The 13,193-nt window shown below is 33.4% G+C and overlaps 1 protein-coding gene across 10 annotated transcripts in view; it reads right to left on the bottom strand.

The window, feature by feature from the left end:
• The window catches only part of CACNA2D1 (calcium voltage-gated channel auxiliary subunit alpha2delta 1), a 487,462-nt gene that overhangs the window by 37,187 nt on the left and 437,082 nt on the right, over window positions 1-13,193 (bottom strand). For 6 of the 10 annotated variants that reach the window (XM_032276450.1, XM_032276448.1, XM_032276454.1 and 3 more), the window contains 3 exons: window positions 8,827-8,898; window positions 6,847-6,918; window positions 4,685-4,746 (listed from right to left, as the gene is read on the bottom strand). In XM_032276450.1, coding sequence (XP_032132341.1) covers window positions 4,685-4,746; window positions 6,847-6,918; window positions 8,827-8,898 — 206 coding nt within the window. The remainder of the gene's footprint in view (window positions 1-4,684; window positions 4,747-6,846; window positions 6,919-8,826; window positions 8,899-13,193) is intronic. The other 4 variants (XM_032276453.1, XM_032276451.1, XM_032276449.1 and 1 more) reach the window with 1 other exon arrangement.

Here is a 13,193-nt window from a genome sequence, read left to right on the forward strand (position 1 = left end):
ATTTAATTAAACAATTTAAGATAGCAAAATGAATGGATGCTTGTTACCTCCAATTCCAAAATCTATCTCCATCATTAAGTAATTCACAGACTTTTCTTATGGGAAAAGGTCAGGGGAATAAAATGGCATGTAGATTTAATGCAAATTTCTATATTCATTTTATAGGTAACTTCCCCTAAGTGGAGGCAGAGATTAAAATTAAAATAAGCAGTGCAATCACTCTGACAACAAGATAACCTTTCATGATTCACTTGCCATTTACAAAATGTACAGCAGAATTACTGAGCACTGAAGACTGTCTCCTACAAATTCTTCTCAAGGGAAATTAGGACATTTTTATTGCCCCATCAGCATTTATTGCTAAGAGAAAGTTTTAATTAAAACCGATTACGTTCTATCATGCAACTACTAAAGCGTCACTCTGTAAGCTTGGGTTACATCTAATATACCATAAATATAGCGTGGAAACCCATGAGGAAGAAAATAGGAGTTTTAAAATGGGCATATCTACTATGCATTTTGTTGGCCTGTAAGTCTTTGGTTGTTTTTAATAGCTACAATCTGTTCTATAGAAAAACATAGCTATGTTTAATTTAATTATGTCCATCTCAAGCCAAGTTAATTTTTCAACATATAGCCAGATAAGATCTTTATCAACATTCTTAGTCAATGGTGCTGTCATATGCAATGTTTGCTATCTCTGTCCCTGTAAAACTGATAGACCAAGATTGCTTTATTTCCTTCTAGAGATTAAAGTTGAATAAAGCAAGTGGCCATCAGATGAATGGTATAGCCCATGCAGTTTCATAACTGACAGAAACATGGTTAACTGAGTTAAGTGGACTATAACACACTTTTCAACTTATTTACTCCATAAAAGTAAATTATTCCCTAAAAAACAGAACACATACTATTAAAATAATTGATTACATTTCAAAATATGGTACTTGGATCAAGACCTAGGAAGACAGAAATCATCAAATGAATATTTTGTACCTCACTCATGCAATCAAAACATATCATGTTTTTTCCTTCAACTTAGATGTAATATTTTGTTCTAAATCGCTGTTTGTGAATCTGTACAGTGATTCAGGAAAGTATTTCTAATGGAAATAGATGTAATCTGGCCCAAAGTTGGGGACTTGGAAAGCCAATGTGTGAGGAAAGCTTGCAAAAGTAGGAAAGTGGGGGCCTTGTCGGAGAATAGTGATATGTATAGTGACAGAAGTGGCAGGAATGGTACGACAGATACGTTGGGCTGGAAATGTGTGAAGTGACTATCAGACTTGGAAGTTCAAATTAAACTTCAATGCAAATGGAAGAAGATGAAAGTTTTGTCAACAAAAAGTGACATGAACTTGAGAAAAGAACATTAACCTGCCCACACTGTATATTATCACTGGGTACCTCAGGAAAGAGGCTGAAGGTAGAGGCCATTTGTGAGACAGATAAAACACCCAGAAGTGTCCTCATACTGTTGGAAAGCAAGCTACCACGCTGCAGGGCCGAAAGAATCCAGTTTTTCTCAGAATTTGTTCATCTAAGCAACAAATGCACAGAACTCATTCCCATACAATGCCCTAACACTTTGTTTTATCATAAAATCATCTCTCAAGAGACAGGCCTTCAAGATTTCCTCTCATTTTACACCATTTGACAAGTTTGTCCAAAATGTGAAAGATGGCAATAGTCAAGGAAGAAGGAGGAAAAAGAGTAACTTGTATATAGACATGAAGATTGTGCAAGTTTAAAGAAATGCCTAGAAATTAGACATGGGAATCAGTTGATGAAAAAAAGTAAAATAAAACAGTCATTGTGGTGTTTTGGAATAGGTCTAATATTATGTAAAAAGAAAAAAAACCCCACAAAAGTGAAGAAAGACTGGCATGTAGTATATCATGACATTAATATGTATGCTTTCCTCTTCCATGTGTATTCCACGTGCCGTCCTAGGAACATGAGGGGAGGCAGGTTCCTATGATAATAACATAGGCTCCCATAAAAGGTTATGTGTATATTCTGGGGAATTGATTTGATTTTTATTAGGAAAGAAACAGTTGAGTCCACCACAGCCTACATATTATATGTATATTAATATGTAGTTAAAGAGACTTCTATACTTAAATATTGCAATGGAAGTTGTGTATACCATTATATGAATTTGAAAGGCTGAGACAGATTGAAAATTTCTTCAATTGGAAAATTCTTCCATTTCTTCAAACTGAAATTCTTGGATTCTGTAAATATTTGTTGCTAACTATGTGCCACTGTCTTACAAGCTTGTGATTCAGAAGTAAATAAAGCTGGGAACAATACCTGCCTTCTTAGAACTTACTAGTGAGAGAACCAATGATAATCAGTAGAAATAAGATTTGCTGTGTGTGTGTGTGTGTGTGTGTGTGTGTGTGTGTGTGTGTGTGATTTTAACGTTGATAAGTGTTATGGAGAATATGAAGTGGAGGAGGGAGATAGAGTGTGGTGAAGTACTATACATTTTAAATATGATTGTTGGAGAAGGCCTTTCTGAAGAGATGAAAAGTAAGTAAAGATGGGAAGATGAGGGAATGAGCGTGTTATTCTTTGGGAGAAGTAATTCTAAACACAAGTAATTTCATATACAAAAATTCTGAGGCAGATGGGTGCCAGTGTTTATGATGTGTAGCAAAAAAGGACAGTGTGGCTTAACGAGGGACTATTCAGTGGAGAATCTGGAAGGTAAATTCAGAGCTGATGGTGACTGAGGTCAAATGGTTTAAGCTACTGACGGCCATGCCAGAGTTCGAGTGTCAGACTGAATGCGACGGCAAATTTACTGGTGGGAGCTGAGTAGAGAAATGAAACAGTCTACTCAAGGGTTATGATTCTTCTTGTGATTGTGTTGAAAACAGAAATAAAGATAGAAGATGGAGATACAGTTGCAAGTAGTTATGTACCCTAATAGTGGGAGTTCTCTCTGATCACTTCTATTTTTCTCTCTGAAATGGAAAGCAAATTCATCACCTGAGCAAAATGATGAGAAAGTGTTACAGATTTGGAGAGTAAAGTGACCAAGAGTCATCTATGAATATCCTAAATTTACAGGATTATGGAGACCACCAACTACCACTAAGGCCCACTTGAGATTAGAGGTCATGAATTTTAGGTGATACATCAGCTACTGAGTATTTTACTTCAGTCACTTGTAGCTGTATGGGTGCAGTGTGCATTGCTAATAATTTGAATTTAACCAGGACTGGTATTTTGCCAACTTGCTGTTTGCCAAACTCAATTATGATGAAAGGAGTTGATGGTGTGTGCAAGACAGTGAACATAAAACCCAAGGAATTTCTGCTGAATAAAAAAGGGTACAAAGATGGAAGAGGGTAAGGCAGCAAGAAGGCAGAAGGGATTGATGGATTTCATGTCTTGAGTCAAGGGATTACTGCAGTTGGGCTACCAGCAGGGGAGGATGGAAAGCTAAAATGCAGTCACGTGGGAGTTGGATGAACAATTCTCAAGTAAAGACTATGAAGGCATTGCAGACTTGACACTGTAAAGGCTGCAGAATATAACTTTGGAGTCAGTGGCTAAGGTAGGGAGATGACAAGGTCATTTGAGGAGAGGAGGCCAAGAGTAAGAGAGCCCAGGTATTAGAAACATCATCTATGCCAATGCTACTTACAGTGTTTTCCATGGACCTAGCCTATTTGCAAATTATCTATTACCAGCCCCTGACAGCAAAATACAGAAACTGAGAGGAAGCATTTAGAAAATTTTATAGCAATCTAACACTAATTTTATATCTGTGAAATCTAATAGTAAATATTTTGAGCTTATGGTTTTTTTAAAAAGTTTATTTTATTAAATAATTTTTTATTTTGTTTTATACCAGTGTGGGTATAGCATCGTTTGAAAAACAGTGAACTATGTGGAAGTACGACAGAGTGACAATGAGCCAGGAGCTGAAATCTTTATAGGAATGAGAGGGACATGACTGCTAAGGAGGAGGAATAGCACGTGCTGTGGTTTGGTGGCATAAGATTCAAAGATGGAGATTTTAGAAAGGAAAAAAAAAAGAATGAGTAATGAGGTCACACTCATATCACCCTCAGTACTCTGAAGACCACAGAGGAAGCAGTGACCTCAGCGGGGAATCAGAACAAGAAAGTGAAGGAAGTATTGAGTAAGTGCTGAAGAATGGAAAATTTCCAAGAGATTATTACTAGGTATTAGGTTGTCCAACTTTCCAAAGCCCAGCCAATGGGAGGAATCAGAATTACAGAACTGATACTGAGTGGGGGTGAATAATATCAACTAAACATTTTATATCAGATACTACAATGATAAGATAAGCTTTATATTTTAGGCTAATTTGCAACCCAAATATAAGTAATGTAAACTAAACAACAACTAAAAAAGGAAGTCAGTGGAAGGGAACCCTACAAATGATTATGGATATTTGTCAACATTTCTCATGTAAAAATAAAAAATATATAGATTTATATCACATACATTTTCATTTCTAAATTTGATATCACTAGCTTTTTTCCATCGTTTCCATTTTAAAAATCTGTCTATAAGTTTTGAATGTTTTCATGTTGGGCACTTTTCAATTGAAGATTACATGAAAATTAGCTTGTGAAACTGCAAAAACTTAGTATTTATCCACTGGAATACACAATACACATAAAATACAGTTAATTACCTGTAGTCTGTGCCATTAACAGGTGTCCATGTGTATGTCCTGTTTCCTTTGTCAATATATCTCTAGAAAGAAGTGTGACTTGGTTATTATCACTTATATGTCCATACTAAAGTATGTTTAAGAGTAATAGGCAACATCAGAACATGAATGCAGTTTGCTTAGATCCAAATGTATGATTAGCATATGACTGTTTTTATTAAGTCACTCTTGTAGCATTGTTATGGTATCATTAGAGGCCACTCGGTATCATTGAAGGTTAGGAAAACACCTAAATCCACCAGGGAAGGGATATACAGCACTAAAGGCGTTCATGGCTATATCGTTTATACATTCTGTCTTCCATTAGGTATAGTGATGGCATATGTATAATTTTTAATGTGCTTGGTTACTTTGAGCTTCATCATTCTTACCAAAAAGTAACACGTATTGAAGTATTTCTTGGTGTCAGGCACTATGCTAAGCACCTTTCAGTCATTCTCTCACTGAATCCAACCCCTGGAGTATATACATTTATATACTGCAGTTTACTGATGAAGAAATAAGTCTTAAAGAGGAGGTAAGGTGCTTAAGCTGGCCAAACGTATGACACCAAATTGATGATTGTAACAACTACACAATGTGGATGTGGGCATGTGTGTCTGTGTGTGAGCATGTGTAGGTTATGTGTGTGTTGTAGATGTCAGGAGGGAGAACAGGGTTGGTGAAGAGGGCTTTGGACTAGTAAAATTCTTAAAAGAATTAGAAGAAACAAGGTTACTGTCACATCCTAAATATTAATAAATCACTATTAATATAATAGTGGCCAAACCCCATATGTAGACCACATATAGTTTTTGAAAGATATAACCTTAAAATTAGAATATGTATGCACAATGTTTTAATTGTTTTGGATGTCTATAAAATAATAGTGATAAAAATCATAGTCACTAATAGAGTAAATAACTTTTCTTGAAATACCAATATACATAGAAATCGGGAGTGCAAGGCAATATAGTAATTGAAGATGAGCAGTTACATCTCTTTACAAATGTGTTCATGAGAGGCATTTAAAAACTCTAAGATAGAAAAGCAGTCTTTAGATGAATATTTGTCAGAAAAATTGGCAGTAAATTGAAGGAGAAAAAAAATCAATGGGAGTTAATAGAAAATTACTTTGTAAGCTGAGATAAGAATGCAAAAGTCTAAGTAAATAGAGTTGAAGTTTCAATAAAGACTGAAATGTAAATATACCTCCCTTTGTGTTCTGTAATAAGGACTCGTAATAATATTAAAATGGGAAAAGCCATGTGCTAATGAAGGATCATATTCAGATTCTAGGTCATCTTCTATGTAGGGAAGGATCTGATGAGGAATTCTGGAGAAATGTATTACATCTAAAAAGGATGAGATTGTGAGGAAAAGGATACATGTAATGCATAAAAACTTAAATTACATTTCCAGGCGCAAAAGCTTCGGAGACCTATGTTTTTCAAATACTCAAATATATAAATGTCTGTATGTACTCCACATTTGACTGATAATAGACATATTCTTCATATACAAAGAGCTATATAAAGCAATGTAAGTTTTTTTACACAAATCAATTATTTGTGGGGGAGCTGTGTTATCATGTGGTCTAATTTCAGATTTAAGTGCTGGGAAATTTTAAACGGTATAACTAGTAAAAGACGATAAATCAAGCCAGAAACAAGTAAACAAAAAGCTAAAAATACAAAATAATTAATATATGGAACTCAATAATTAGAATATCCACACAGACAAATCATATAAAACATACTATTAAATATCAACTTCAATTTTACAATATCAACTTCAATTTTACAACATTGGCATGCTGCAAAACAACATGGCAAAATTATATTGTGTTCCATTTCTCATAAAATATATAGATGTAAAATATAATTTCAATAATATACTGTTAATGTATAAGAAAACATCAAGAAATCTAAAGCAACATTTTATAAAAAGAAAAAGAGAGTTAAAAATATATCTTAATGAAAATATCCCTCCAGCTAAGAAGTGCTTTAAAAAAGAAAGACTGTTTCTTAGAGGCATCGCTATTTTGTAAGTTAACAGTGGATTAACAGAAAACAGGAAAATTACTAATATCAATTATTCTTGATATAATTTTTATTTAAGAATAAGCTAGAATCCATTCTTACCTCATCTTGAGATTTAACCAGAGTTCTGAATGTTTTTTCTCCACTTTCTCCATCAATCATCTTATTTCGAATCTAAGAGTAAATGAAACAACTACTTTATTCCAGAAACAAACTTGACCTGCCAAAGTATGACTATTACATTTTTTTTAAGGTTTTTACCTTATTTAGAACAAATAGAATAAAAATAGGAAGTTAGTTTTACCAGTATCTGCAGTTTTTTCTGGGAATTTTTAAGTTACCATATTAGAATCATTTTACAGGATTTTAAAATACTAAAACACCTTTAATGAAATACTTTCAACCCATCGGTAGTTTTTGAAACAAAATTGATAAAACGAATGGTCAATTATGTTACAGCTGGCCACACTGGAGTGGAAAGTAGTCACTGAGACATAGAAATATATACGTACAGAATTACATACAACATGGAATGCTTCACATTTCTGCCTTATACAATGAGTTTTATGTGAGAAAAGATTTTTTGAGAGCACCATTTAGACTTTTTAGTCTGTAATTCTTATATCTGGAGTATAAAAAAAAAAATCTAAAGGACAGAGAAAACTATAAACACCTATTTGGATTTAAGAATATAGAGTTGAGTCTCCTTTAGAACACTCCAAATCCTTAAAAATGTGCCAGGTCACATTATACACTAATATCCCAGTCTACTGGAAATTCTCATAAGTTTCCTCAACTTATATTTTTATAAGTCCACCAGTGACTTAGATTTGGCTTTTGGGAACTGCAAATGATAGGTAAACAAACTTGGTGTGATAAAAGGAATAATTTGAAGAATACGAATGTGTGATGCATCTAATTTAGTTCAAATATTTGGGTCTGAATAGGAGTATATAACAGCTTCTAATGTAAGTTGAGTGTGCACTTATGAGGAGCTCAAAAATAATAAAGACTTTATCATAAACCAGGTCTTTTGCTAAGTCCTTTCTATGTATTATTTCATTCAATCACTATTACTAATTGATTTAGAAGAAACTGAGCTTTGGAGAAACTAAAAAAGATTGTTTTGGTCACTCAATGGAGTCCTTATCCCCATTACCTTATCATACTTTATTATGTCCAATACTTTACAACAAACATTATTAATCACCTAAACATCCTAACACAAGGCCACAGTCTAGGGTAATAATAATAAATCATTAAATTCTAATGTTCTATAATTAAAACGCACTGTGACAAATCACAAAAGAAATATGATGGCTTTTGCAATGGAGTTAATCCATCTGGAAAAATCCTAAAAATCTGTACTCTAGAATGCAGGAGCCAGGTTCTGCTACTTATTAGCTTAAGAACTGTAGAGAAACTAAACTCTCTATACCTCAAATATATCATCAGTACAACAGATGTTATAGTTTGAAATAACAAATATCTATTTCCAAGCTTCTTGAGAATCCAAGAATCCAAACCTCTAACATATATCATATACTTAATGTAAAAATACTTTATTACATAATATACTGTATTTTTAATATTGATATACTACTTTTATAATTATGGAAGGCTCTTTCAGAGAAGGAAATATGCAATTTTGGTTTTGAAATAAAATAGATTGCCAAGTAAAATGTATTAGGGCAAACATGGCAGCTTCTCTCATGTTGTTCCTTATGTGTTTGGGTGGTTGGACTCCTTCTACATTTTCTTTCAACGCTATTGCAACATCCTCCATCTCTATGATTTTTATTGAAGTTTACAGGATACATTTGTATTACAATAATTTTAAAATGTCTACCCTTAGAAAGAGAAAGAAGACTAAGGTCAAACCCAACTTAAACATGTATTCCTTTTCATATAATCTTTTGGATGGGAAAACCCAGGATCTAGAAAATTTTAGAAAATTTTAAAGACAAAGAACGTTCACCTTTGCATATACAGTATCTAATAAACAAGTTAACACATGGTAGCTGCTCAACACATACCAGCATCTGACCTGAGGAAGTGTTTAGTATTACTGATTCCACTCACCTCCACTTTAATATCATTCTCTAACTCTGCATCAAGGAAATCCAATGTTACTGGCTCCTGAGATTTGGGGTTCTACACAGAAAACAATAATAATTAAGTACATGTGACATTATACAATGATGCTGTGTGCAAAGTAATTCAATGGGTATTTATGAAATTAATTCTGCAAAATGTATTTACCTAGGATACAATAATAATTGTATAAAGGTATTTTCTTTCATACACACACACACACACACACACACACACACACACACACACACACGCATAAATATAAAAGCTAGAGATTGAGCTTTAAGTGCAGTAAATCTTAATCACCAAGTGAAGACAGTCTATTTTGAGTGCTATGTGTGATATTGCATTTATAATCACAAGCTCTTTGGGCACATTACTTTTGAGGAACCATTCACAACTTTCTTTTCATTAATTAGCATGGGAAAGGGGCAAAATAGCTTTTTGGATAACTTATTTGGCAATAAAACAATGGCAATATCTAAGTATATTTTTTAAATTTGTAAAAAAAATTGTATATAAGAAAATGTTTCAAAAATATGTTTAAATTTGCAAAGCAAAACGTTCTATTGACCTGTTCTTTCTTCTGAAAGTGTATAAAGCAAAGGTGCAAATTTGCTTCATATATTTCAATCTAAGATATTTTATATTTTAATAATTCAAATGACATCTGAATGTACAAGATAAAATTTGTGGTTGTCAAAAAGATTTTAAGATTGGCTTTTATAATTAAAGTCTTATTAGGATAATAACCCCTAGGTTCACCGAATACTGTTTTCTACTTTAACATTTTCTATTGCTTCTTTTGGCTTGTTTATAATATAAAGTAAAGAACACTAGGGAATAACATAGATTCTGATTTATTCATATCATTATATAAAATGATACTATTAGTCTGGCAAATTTATCTCATATGATATTATTTTAATTTCTCAATTGCAAAATGCAGATTCATTGAACTATCTGATAAAACAACAAAACACAGTCAATTCCCCTATAAGTTTCTAAGTAATGTAACATGTCATACTAAGATTTCAACGCTCACTAGAGCAATAAAATCATAATAGGTATTATGTAATTTCATAATTGAAAAATTTTAGAAATTGAATTTTTAATGTTTATTAAAATATTACCTTAATCTGATAACTAGATACCAGTAACAAATGCAAACTGTGCTGGATTAGTGCAAAGGTCACTCAAATTTTAATAATATAAGCCTCACAGGCTCTTTCAACAGACTGTCACCATTTTAAAGCACTGTTTTAAGGAAGAAACTTCCAAGGACAATTGCAATAAGTAAAAATGTACTAAAATTAAGCATATCTTATCATGATGCTGAATGGCACAGTATACATGCCATATATTTACTAACAAAAATGCCTTCCTTCGCAAAATAATTCCATCTAAAAATGAAAATTTTTGATTCCTACGGTTTTTGATAAATGAACATTCTTAAAGATAAATTTTTAAAAATAACTGTATCTGGTACTTTAACTGAAAAAAATTTCACTGCCTAAGTAGTCTATCACTATAATCAGAAGATTCTAGAATACTAAAAATAAGTATTACATTTTTCAAAGGTGAAAATGCTGACCAGTATTGGTAAGATACTGATGACATCTTACTGCCTCAAAAGGAAATGATCAGTTGAGATGTAGCATATTTTAAAGGAAGAAAATAAAAAACAATGTTGAAATCCTTCTAATTTCTTTGTTTAAAAAAATGAAACCTATAAAGTCCCTAACAAAAGGATACTCTAAAGTTTACAATATTATTCAGAATTGCTCATTTAATGTCCCGTGAAATAACTCGTCTTCACACAAACATATCAGCATTAAAAGTTTAACAAACTCAGTGCAAAACAAAGTCAAAATAATGAAAATAATAAAAAGTAAACAGAAATAAGAGTATTCATCTTACATGCAATGGATAATGCATAGCATGAGCAGACCCAAACAGCATGCATGGAGGAGGCATTATCAGGAAGAATTGGCAATATGAAGATCATGTCCCAATCCAGCATACACAGACACAGAGAAGAAAATGAAATCATAAAATAAAAATCTCAATGCATAACTTCTACTTTCAAAATGGCAATCTAGCTGACCATTTTTTAAAACATCCATCCTGGGTATAGTGACTACAAAATTCAAAAGTATAATCTTCTAATAAGAAAGCAGTAAAAGAGGCTGAAAAACTGGAATATAGTCTCTGCATACCCATTATTTTTGTTTGATATTTTAAGTATCTAGTATTTCTCATTTGTAAAATTGGATTATCAATGGAAATAAGTAACATACCATTTGTGGAAACCAAAGAATATAATGTTCTTTAACAAAATTTAAATTGAACTAATTACTAGATACTATTATTAGAAATGCTACTTAGTTGAAAAACAAAGTTGAGGAGTCTTTTGTGGTTGCTAGTTTGCCATTGAGTTTTCTTAGAACGAAAATAAAAATAAACCATTTTCAGGTTGTTTATTTTTAAATTATATCATTAGAGTTACATGCAATATCTGAGCTTACTGCATAAACAAAAATTCACTAAAATGCACATGACTGCAAAAAGTTTTACTTAATACATAAAAAGAAACATGCAAGGACAGTAACAAAACAATTTACTATATCAAGAAAGGCATAAACAATTTTAATCTTTATGGGAATTATAAAGATATGAAGACTTTCATATGCAACAAAAAGAAATTCAGGCTGTTCTAAAATTCTAGCACTGGAAGGGAGCTAAAGTTTCTCAACTACTGCAGTGGCTGTGCACTTTAGAACTCCACGGGGTGCTTTACAGACTATTTAGAGGCTGGGCGCGGTGGCTCACGCCTGTAATTCCAGCACTTTGGGAGGCTGAGGCAGGCGGATCATGAGGTCAAGAGATGAGACCAGTCTGGCCAACATGGTGAAACCATGTCTCTACTAAGAAATACAAAAAGTAGCCAGGCATAGTGATGGCACCTGTAATCCCAGCTCCTCAGGAGGCTGAAGCAGGAGAATCACTTGAACCTGGGAGGTGCAGGTTGCAGTAGGCTGATATCATGCCACTGCACTCCAGCCTGGCAACAGAGCAAGACTCTGTCTCAACACAAAACAAAACAAAACAAAAAACTATTTAGAGGCCTGTGTCCCATCACTGGTCAAATTAAATCAGAATTTTCAGAGGATGAGGCAGGGGACTCACATATATACAATTAATTTCCTAGGTGAATATATTGTGTAGGATGGAAACTAATGACCAGTTCAATTCTCCTGCTCAGATGAAGAAACTGAAACACTACAGGATTTAAGGGAGTGCTCAAGAACAGTGTTGGCTATTAGTAGAACCAAACTAATACTCAGCTCTACTAATTCATAGCTTATCCATTTCTTCTTAATAACATATTGTCTCTTCATTTTAATGTCACCAGCTTTTAAATTTTATTTCTTAATTGTTTTGTGACAAAGTCTCGCTCTGTTGCCCAGCCTGGAGGCAGTGGTGCGATCTTCGCTCACTGCAACCTCCTCCTCCTGGGTTCAGGTGATTCTCCTGCCTCAGTCTCTCGAGTAGCTGGGACTACAGGCAACGTGCCACCACACCGGGCTAATTTCTTTCGTATTTTTTTTTTAGTAGAGACAGGGTTTCATATGTTGGCCAGGCTAGTCTCAAACTCCTGACCTTGTGATCTGCCCTCCTTGGCCTCCCAAAGTGCTGGGATTACAGGTGTGAGCCATCGTGCCCAGTCTTCATGTCACCAACTTTTTAAAGAAAAGGTAGGCTTACCTATAAAATCTTAAATAATGTTGAACATCCTTTGAAATTCTGCAATTCTCTTACTAAGCTATAGGAAGTATCTTTTTATGCTGATTATTAATAGTTTTACTGTACATATAGAAATACTGCAGGTGTATGATAACTGAAGTTTTGCTGCCAAAAGGAAAAGCTTTTGCAATGAGTTTGCCAGGTAATAAAAATTCAGTACTTATTTGCACTTTGGTACATTTTTAATTAGCTAAGGGAAATTTCTGTAATTTCTAACCCAAAATTACACTTTTTAGAAATTTTGGCTTAAAAGCTTACGGCAACTGTCACATAGGAATTGTATTTTATTTCCACTTAGAAGTCAATTTACAAGCAAATTGTTAGGATCACATGGATTTGACATTCATTTTACAATTCTCAGAAGCCATCTCGTTATGATTTCTCTGATTATTAACCTGATTGCATAATTGACTTTGCAATTTTTAGTCAGCCAATACATACCCTCTACCATCATTAATAACATTTTTGCTCCAGCTTATTAAGAAATGATGCTCATCATCTCATGCTCTGGAAGCTTGATGTCAGGAAAGGCAGCTTTAATTATAAGC

This window comes from Sapajus apella, unplaced genomic scaffold (genome assembly GCF_009761245.1).
Source record: "Sapajus apella isolate SASKATOON/1434 unplaced genomic scaffold, GSC_monkey_1.0 scaffold7, whole genome shotgun sequence".
In the NCBI taxonomy this organism is placed as follows: Eukaryota; Metazoa; Chordata; class Mammalia; order Primates; family Cebidae; genus Sapajus; species Sapajus apella.